At 44.9% G+C, this 10,033-nt stretch overlaps 1 protein-coding gene and 1 long non-coding RNA gene across 2 annotated transcripts; one reads left to right on the plus strand and one right to left on the minus strand.

The window, feature by feature from the left end:
- Positions 1-575: 575 nt before the first annotated feature.
- Positions 576-1,460, minus strand: LOC147982156 (uncharacterized). The gene has a single exon (XM_087516220.1). The coding sequence runs from the start codon at positions 1,458-1,460 to the stop codon at positions 576-578; it is 885 nt and encodes a 294-aa protein (XP_087372346.1).
- Positions 1,461-6,927: 5,467 nt separating this feature from the next.
- LOC125549408 (uncharacterized) lies at positions 6,928-8,507 on the plus strand. Its single transcript, XR_007301332.2, has 2 exons — positions 6,928-7,351; positions 8,102-8,507. It is a non-coding gene; the product is annotated as an uncharacterized LOC125549408 (long non-coding RNA).
- Positions 8,508-10,033: the final 1,526 nt, after the last annotated feature.

The raw sequence follows: 10,033 nt of genomic DNA on the forward strand, positions 1-10,033 counted from the left end.
GCCCTCTGGTGGGATCAAAACTCAGAGAGCCCACCGTTAAGTCTCACCGAGAATTTTGCAGACTTCACGCATCTCATGAACATCTCTGTCCAGTGACCAGAGAAGCCAAACTTCAACAACATCTGTTCAAGAAAATCCCACTCAAATCTGTCATATGCCTTCATCATATCCAGCTTGACCTCACAGATAGGTTTCCTCCTCTTTCTCTTCCTAGTAGCATGGACACACTCATAGGCAACCAGTACATTATCTGTTATAAGTCTGCCTGGCACAAACGCACTCTGCTCCTCAAAGATCATGAAAGGAAGAACAACCTTCAAGCGATTGGCCAGTGCCTTCGCCGCAATCTTATACAGTACGTTACATAAACTGATAGGGCGGAACTGCGCCAAAAATGCAGGTGACTTAACTTTCGGGATCATTACAATTATCGTGTCATTGAAGCCATCGGGGGGCGCAGTTCCGACGAGGAACTCATGAACCGCAGCACACACATCGTCCTTAACCAGCGCCCAGTGGCCTTGGTAGAACATGGGTGGGAGGCCGTCCAGGCCCGACGTCTTCGTAGGCCCCATCTAGAAGAGAGCGAGCTCTATCTCCGCATCAGTGAATGGAGAATCAAGTTTTGCATTCATCGCCTCTGTCACAGATTCATCGATGTGTTGCAGCACGTTTTCGCCACCCCTCGAGCCCTCAGAAGCAAATAAGTGCGCATAGAACTGGGCAGCCATCCTCCTCATCCCTTCATCATCCGAACACTTCGACCTGTTCTCACACCGAAGTGCCTTGACTGTGTTCTTACGTTTACGGTGTGAAGCACGGTTTTGAAAATACTTAGTGTTTTGATCGCCCTCCTGCAACCAGTTTACGCGCGAACGTTGTTTGTAAAACACCTCCTCTCTCTCATACAGCTCATGTAGTTGGTCTTCGATCTCCTTGATCTCCTGTCTGTAGCCCGTCCTCGCAACCCTCTCTTTTGCATCGATCAGTTGCTCATTGAGATGCCCAATTTGCTTCCTGATAGAGCCAAAAACCCTTCGGCTCCACTCCTGCATGGATCTCGTGGTGGCCCACAGGCTGTTGCATGTCGTCGCTAGCCGGCCTCCTCCCTGATTGGCTGCATGTGCCTCCTCCCATGCAGCGGCCACAATTGTCTCATACTGCTCATGACGCACCCACGTTGCCTCGTACATGAAAGGTCGCTGCCCACGCTCGCCTTTGTCCCCGGTCTTTTTCAATGCTTTTATAACTAGCGCCTGATGATCTGATTCCTCCGTCATGACATGCATCACTTCAGTGGCCGGGAAGAGCCGAGCAAAATCCCCGTTGCACGTCACCCGGTCCAGCCGTACCTGTATATTCTCCGCACCCTCTCTCTTGTTGTGCCATGTAAACGGGTACCCAGAGAAGCCAAGATCTGCCAAACCGTAGTCGGTTAGGAAGTCCTCAAAGTGTTCCATCTGCCCTCTGTTTCTCGGGTTACCACCTAGTTGCTCATCCTGGCTTCGAGCCGCATTGAAATCGCCCACGCACAACCACGGCAAGTTATCTTGGGTACGAATATAGCGCAGTGCATCCCACGTCCGCGATCTTTTATCCACACATGGCTCTCCATAGATTCCAGTGAATCTAAAGGAGGCTCCATCGCACGCGATCGTAGCATCTATGTAATATTGGCACCACGGCTTAACTGTGACCTCAATATGATCTCTCCACCATAGCGCCAAACATCCACTCTCTCCTTTACAGTCACCGCCACCCCTTTTGTGAATCCCAAACTCCACTTGAGTCTCTCCATCGCTCCCGATCTTTTTTTAGTTTCTGATAAAAATACCACCTCTGGGTTGTATGACCTAATCAGGTCTCGTAGCTTGCCGACTGTCGAGTCCAACCCCAAGCCTCAGCAGTTCCAGGCAAAGATAATCATTGCTCTCAGCGGCCCCGCCCCGTAGCATGATCCGCCATTACCTTGTGAGTCTCTTCAATACGATCAAACACCGAGGATGTCTTCTGTCTAGTGTCACGAATAAAGGACTCATCCCCCTCATGCCTGGCTCCATCCGCTTTTGGCACCCACATCTGATGCGGCCTCCTTTTCCTTGAGCTAGGTGTGCCTTGGGGGCTGTCTCCCCTCCTCCTTCCTTCATCGAACTCTTGCCGAGGCTTTCGGACATAGTACCCCCTCTTCCTCTCTTGCGGGTTGGATGAATGGTACCCCTGCCTGTTCTCGCCTCCTCTGCTTGAAGACCCCCTCTCCCAATGGCTCCTTTCTTCATATTGCTTCCGCTCATACTCCTTTTGCCACTGTTGCGCCTTGAGCTGTTCCCTGAGATCCCTCTCCTTCCTCTCAATTTCATGTCTCAGATCTCTCTCTTTTGGCCAGTCGCCCCTGAGTTTCTCCTTGCTTGGGGAAATAACTATCCCTTTCTCTCGCCGGTTATGCCCACCAGTGTGGGAATCCCCCGGACGATCGAATTCGGCATTTAGATTGCGCTTCACTGGTACATCTCAAGCACGAGCATGGCTGTCCTGCTCCCTGTTGTTTCCATCAGATTGTGAACTCATAAAGCTACTGGTGCTGGCATTGTTGTTTTTCCCTCCTTTCACCTCGTTCTTGGAGCCAGTGCTCCTCCCCGGTGATGCTCTTAGCCAGCCTCCCCATTGCGCTGCTTTGTCAACAGGAGGGACACATCGTCCGTTTTCATGCACCAAACGTCCACACTCAAAGCAGAAGTGGGGGATCTTTTCGTAGTGAAAATCGTACCAAGTACCCACTTTGTCCTCCTGAGAGTTTTTGAGGAAAACCCCCCGCACTAAAGGCTCAAAAAGCATGATCCTTGCTCTGACACGCAGTTGGTTCCCTCTAGCCATTCCGTCCTTGTCAACATCCACTTTAACAATTTCACCGATCCAATCGCCCAATGCCTTTCCGAAAGCATCCGTCCTCTTGCCTGGTGGGAGATCAGCGATTTTTACCCACACATCAATCCTATCAAAGACAATCTCTGACTGCCGGACATTGCTCTCATACTCCTTCAAGGCTAGGACATTAAAATCATATTGCCATGGTCCATTATTCATTGCATATCTCCAATCCCCTTCGCTCCCAAAGTGCACAACGAAGACGTTGTCGCCCATGTCCCGGAACCGATCCTCATGGTGAAGACCCCAAGCCCTCTGCATCGTTTTCTCCAGCACCGTCATGTTTAGCGATCGCCGGGAGAACGCCTTTCCCACCGCCGACCACTTCATGTTCTTGGGCAAGATTTGATCTGGTTCCTCGAAGACGAAACCCTCCGCCTCCTTATCCAGCAGCACCATCCCTCCCATCCTAGGAGAGAGGCTTGCGGTAGGATCCAACGTCTTGCATGTGATCGGGGATCTAGAAGAACCCCCACTCGTTGCTTTTCCTGGGGTCGCTGTCGCCGCCGGGTTTGCCTTTGTCGCCGGGATCTCCGCAGATTGCACCTTCGCCTTCTCTGCCATGGTTCCACACCGTGGAGGAGGGAGGCTACACCAGTCCGTGTCGATGGAGACGTAGTCACCACCCCAGACACCACCGTATTCTCACCACCCCCGTAGCCAAAACCCTAACCCTAGCGTCGTCAGGAGATCGCCTCGCAATCGCCCTTCAGCCGCCGCTTAGCGTTTCATGCCGTGCCGTGTTTACACGGCATAAATCTCTTTGTTCGTATGTTACGTGTTGTCCCTTGTAAGAATTAATATGTGCTTAAAGTGTTCGCGTGAGTTTTGATCTGGTTTGCTTGATGTCTCTCCCGTGCACACTAATTTACTTTTCCAAGAAAATACTACATCTCATTGAGGAAGTGAATATTCCTAACACAATGCTCGAAAAAGGATTTATTCTCGTGTCAATTGAAACTTCTTCCGCAAACATTTGCGGTGAATAGGTCATTCTAGGACTAACTTTTAACAACAAGGTTATTAAGTACATTATTTTTATGTATCTCAAATTGTACCAGCAAATATCATATGTACCGCAAACCCTAAACCAGTACTAGCAACCAGTACTGGGCGCTGGTTGCTATATATGGGGCGGCGTAGCCTGAGTTCAAACCCGATTTTCATGCAGAATTAGTGCGTATCTGTGGAAATCATGGGTTACCCTCTTGTTAGTAGGGAATTTCAACATCGTTCGTAGCAAGGTAGAAAAAATATAATGATAATTTTGATGGTTGATGGTCCTCCATATTCAATGCTATCGAAAGTCTCTACTTGAGGGAGATAGCTCTCAAGGCTCGACAATATACATGGGCTAATAACCTTGAGAATCCAACTTATGAGAGGTTAGACCGAATTCTAAGTAGTGTGGAATGGGAACAAAAATTTCCACTTATGACGGTGCGAGCGTTGCAAATAGGATTGTCGGATCATACACCGCTTCTTGTTGACTCCGGTGAGGAGGATCATGTGGGCAAGAAGACTGCCTTCTCTTGCAAACTATCGTGGTTTGGATGAGAGGATTTTCTAGTCATGGTGGCCAAGTAATGGGGTAAGGAATCTAGAGTAGAGACTAATGTAGAACATGAAAGTTTAAGATTAGGCATCTTAGACAATTTTATGGGGTTGGACTAAGAATGCAAGTGCGATTTATAGTGGAAAAAGAAATACTTCTGCACCTCATTGATGAGCTGGATATTGAAGCTGAGACGAATCCTCTCGATATGGCTGACAGCTCGCCAAGCGAGAGGCTAAAGAGAGTCTCGCTGAGCTTCTTAGGGATGAAGTGATTAAATAGGCACAAAGGGCAAAGGTTTGAGGGGTCACAAAAGGTGAGAGTAACCCTCAGTTTTTTGACCTTATTGTGAATGGAAAGCATAGGAGAAAGTGGATTGTCCAAATTGAACAAAGGGAAGGTGCAACTGTATGTCACAGAACCTTAAATGACACATATCCAATTATTATAAGAAACTTTTTGGTGCCCTAGTGGATAATTTTGTTTCTTACGATGGGAACCTCGTGGGAGACATTCTGCAGATACGTTCGAAAGAGAATGAGGTGCTCGGTACCCCTTTTACCAGAAAGGAGGTACATGAGGCCATTCTGCAGATAAAGAATAATAGGGCACCTAGGCCGGGTGGATTGCCTGCGGAATTCCACCAGCGATGCTAGGGTAGTATTAAGGATGACTTGATGCCTATGTTTCATGACTTATTTAAAGGTGAGCTACAATTGTTCAAGCTTCAGTTTGGGACAATTTCTCAAACACCTAAGAAAGAAGAGGTTGTTAGAATTGAGCAATTCAGACCCATTTGCCTTCTTGATATTAGCTTCAAGATTTTTCAGAAAGTAGATACGAATCATTTTGCATGAAACTTTATATGAAACTCACTCGAAGAAACTCGATGGAGTTATATCCAAAGTGGATTTTAAGAAAGCTTATGATAAGGTAAAGTGTATGAATGGTTTCGACCCTGCTTGGAGGAAGCAGGTTATGACCTTTGTACAAGGAGGTAGCACTGTGTTAAGGTCAATGATGACATGGGTCACTTCTTCCAGAATTAGAATGATTGCATCAGAGGAATCCGTTGTCCCCTATTCTATTTAATATTGTTGCGGATATGTTGGCAATACTCATTAATACAGCCGAAGAGAATGGCCAGGTTGGAAGGTTAATCCCACATCTCATGGATGAGGGAGTTTTGATCCTACATTATGCTGATGATACCATTAATTTTATGGAACACCTCATGGAAATGGTGATAAATATTAAGGTGGGCTTGTGTCTATTTCAGCAATTATCAGGTCCCAAAATCAATTTCCACAAAAGGGAGCTATTCTATTTTGGACCCGCCAAAGAGGAAGAGAATAACTCTAGACAGTTGTTTGATCGTTAGATTGGGTCGTTCTCGTTCAGTTATCTAGGGATAACATCTTATCACCGTGAATTAACGAACAAAGAGTGAAAATGTATCGAGGATAGGTTCAAAAAGAAGCAGAGCTATTGGAAAGCCAAACTTATGTCCTACGGAGGAAGGCTGGTCCTCGTGAACTTGGTGCTTAAGAGTCTACCTATGTTTATGCTTTTTACGAAGTATCCGTATGAGTCCGGAAAAGATTGGGTTTATGTAGATTGTAGTTTGTTTGGTAGGAAAATGAGTATAAGACAAAGTATATATTAGCACAGTGGGATACGTTATGTGAACCAAAGAAATCAAGAAGGTTTCGGCATAGAAAATTTGGAGCTTAAAAATAAATGTTTGCTCAGTAAATGGCTATATTGTTTATCATTCGAGGAGGATGAAGTGTGGATACAATTATTGTGTAACAAGTTTCCAAGACCTTGTCTCGAGCGTCGGCTCAAGGCGTAGGGCTATGTCCTCACTATTCTTGCTAACAGTATAGGAAATTTAGACCGAGCGCAATGCTCATGTCCAACGTGGTATCTCTTCCATGCCTATTATGGTTTTCGCAAAAATCAAGCACTAGGCTTCCTTTTGAGTTTTTCCCGGCGTGAAACACTTGGGATCCTTCGTGCCGCGAGAGTAGTCTCGTTTGTATGGAATGTGTGACTTTATTTTTCTATAAAACTCCTTATGGCTAGTACTCTGTTTATTTTTTCGGTAAACTACCAAGGATCAAATTATACACTTTTTATTATTCTTGTGAATAATACGCATTGCCGCACGAACCGACGTGGACTGCAAAAGAAGCTAAAGTCAGTCAAATGTTGCGAGTTGCCAGGTGGTTCTCGACGCAAAAATGCTAAACCTTTCAGTAAACGTACCAACCTTCCTGTCTAACCTATCAAACCTCCCCTCGCCCCCTCCTTTCAGGGTGGGTCCGCGCCCCCAATAATTTCCAATTAATGACTGCCACATCATCCCGTAACATCCCTCTCTACGTAAGATTATATGGGTGTAGCGAAGCTCATCATGGTGCAAGCAGCTACACGACCGACCGAAACCAACCCGGTGGTCAAGGAGAACGATGGGTGTGCATGGTGGGCCAAACCGTGGAATTCTCCATGACTTCTGTCGCTAGAGTCTGCAGAATCAGGTGGCAGGTCACACCAGTACAGTGCATTTCATATCGTTTTGGTCTGTCTAGCTTTGTGTGACCCGTCAACGCATGCCCTTGGACGTGCACACAGCACACTGAGGAAAATATCCGGTGTTTGGAACCCTGCTTCTGGTCCTCATGGTGCGCTGGATCTTCTTATAAGTACGCCATTGGCATTGCTTCCAAGCACAGCGAAAACACAAGCACGTCCTTCCTTCAAAAATGGCCCTCGTCAAGAACGTGGTCTCGTTCCTGTGCGTGATCGTGGCGTCGCTCGCGTTCGCCGTGCAGGCCGTGCTCGCCGCCAGAGGCCTCGCCCCAGCCACCGGTACGTACAGTCAGCTCTCACCCTGTGCGTTCGGTTTATTCAGTTTACATGGTTCGATTTATACGGTTTTTCTGTTTGTACGGTATTAATATTTCAGTAAATATGGTATGAAATTAAAATACGGTTCGGTTTCGGTATATACCAAATTATTTCGGTATAGTTTCGGTATATACCATAAAAACCAAAGTTGACGCGAATTTGGAAATGATGTAATAATAATTAGCAAATTTATGACTCAAAACACATACTATTCTACACAAATAGTATATGACTATATATATAAGTATATATGCATGCATTGATTCATCTGTTGATGATTAAGGACGTGCTTAGCATTTTAAAAATAGAAAAATGACTATGTTACAAGAAAAAATTACGTGCTTAGTAGTGCATTTGACTCATGTACAAGAAAAATGACAACTTGTATGGTTGTTCATCTCAAGAAATATAAATTTATTTTTTACTTCGGTTTATTCGGTTAACCGTTAGGTTTTCCGATATATACCATAAAAACTAAGTTCAAATCGGTATGAAAAGTTCATACCATACCGAAACCAGAAACCATAAAAACCATAAAATTGGTTCGGTTCGGTTTATTTTCGGTATGGTTTTTCGGTTCGGTTTTTAAATGCACAGAGTGAGTCAGCTCTCAGTCCCAATACTTTCTTGGTTTTTTCAGCGTAGGAAATTTTTGTAACCCGGTCTGACGAGATGCCCTGTGTGCGTGCGTGGGCTCGAACGCCATCGCAGGTGCTTTAAGCAGCATGAATTACACGGTTGATCCGCCTAATCCCCCTTGTGTAATTGGTGTTACTTACTGTTCGAGCGGCCCACCCGCACATTAGTATCCGTGAAGATATAGGCGGCCTGGGAACCACACTTGGAGGCAGGTTGGAGCTTGGAGATCGATACAAGTACTGTCCAAGCATGAATAAATTAGCTACTGAACACTAGTCTTTGTTGTTGATACAAGCATAGCGATGTGAGACTATCTATCGTTGTGTTTCCCTTTTTGAATAAACGCCAGACAGCGCCACGTGATTATCTATAATACCAGGAGAAGAAAAGCCATGCCGTGTTTACGCGGTACATTTCTCTTTCTCTGTGTGTTGGTGTTGTATCTCGCAACAAGTAATATGTGTTTTAAGTGTCTCCATACGTGAGTCTGATCTTCTTTGGTTGATGTCTCTCTCCTTGCACACTATTTAGGCTTCCAATTTTAAAACACTACAACTCATGCTTCCAGCAACCAAGATTTTTATCACAGAGTTTGTATTACCGAAAAAGATTTATTCTTGATCGTGCGCTTTGAGACTTTTGTGGCAAACATTGTAACTGGACTAACTTCCAAACGTTCTGGTCTTAGCATTAGATCCGAACTATTCCCTCGATCCGCTTTTCCCGTTCGATCCTCAATCCACTTTTCCAGTTCAATCGATCCGCTTCTCCCGATTGATTTTTACAGGATAGCAAAAAGAAAATGCGAGTTCAGGAAAGGGGGATTGATTTTTACAGGATAACAAAAAAAAACCACAAGTTCAGATAAAGGAGCCTACATGGCACTCGAACCTTGGTCAGGTAGAAAAGCGAGTTGCTACTTAGACCAATTACCAGTACACGATGCCCACATTGTCATTAAATGTTTGGAAAACAAACCTTTTAAACTGTTTTTTTACTACTGTCCTAGTACATAGAAAGGTATCTTCCTGGGTTTTTTTTCGGTGCATGGATGAAGATCTAATGTAAGTACGAATCTTTAGGGTTCTTTAGGAATATGGCTTTATGGAGTGTGCCCACGTGTTTGTGTGTCGTACTTTTTTACTTCGAATATGAACGTGTTTTGCACGTAAGTTCTTTTTTCGGGAAGTTTTATATGTAAGACAACAGGTCCGTAGTGTGTAAAATACCGTGTTATTTACAGAAAAGTTACTGACTGTATGTTTCAACAACTTTTTTCTCCTGGATCCAAGTTACCATGGGGTTGTACATAAGTTATCATGTCTTCAGTGCATAAAATACCATGATATTTACACAGAATTTACTGAGTTTGTTTCAATGACTTCTTCCCAGGGTAAAAAGTTACCACGGTGTTCATTACGTAAGTTATCAGGTTTGCAATGCCATGAAATTAAACAGAACTTACCACAGGATGTTTTGACATTTTTTTTCTCCCCCGGTCAAAGATTCCATGATGTTTGTACACAAGTTATCAGGTTTGCGTGTGTATAATCACCATAAATTTTACACAGGATATGTCAACAACTTACCCCCCCCCCCCCGGCAATCATAATTTCATAGAAGTTACCGGGGTATGTTTCAACAACTTTCCCGCTCCCACTCCTTGGTAAGGGCTGGCACAATGTTTATTGTGTAAATTATCATGTATGTGATGCGTAAATTACCGTGCTATTTACATAGAAATTAATGCGAGTATTTTTGACAACTTCTCCCCCTAGGTCAAAAAGTTTTTCATGATATTTGTATGTGAGTTATCAGGTACGCGGTGCATGAATCACCATGAAGTATACGCACAAGTTACCGGGGTACTACCTCCGTCCGGGTTTATATGGCGGGCTAGCACCACATCGTTGTCTGTTTTTATTAGGCCGTTCGTTTCGAATGTTGTTCCACAAGGGACCCTGGATGTGAAAAGGTAGGATGCATGCAATGTTTACTCCGTGA

Source organism: Triticum urartu, chromosome 3A (assembly GCF_056163025.1).
Source record: "Triticum urartu cultivar PI428250 chromosome 3A, HENAU_Tu73, whole genome shotgun sequence".
Taxonomy (NCBI): Eukaryota; Viridiplantae; Streptophyta; class Magnoliopsida; order Poales; family Poaceae; genus Triticum; species Triticum urartu.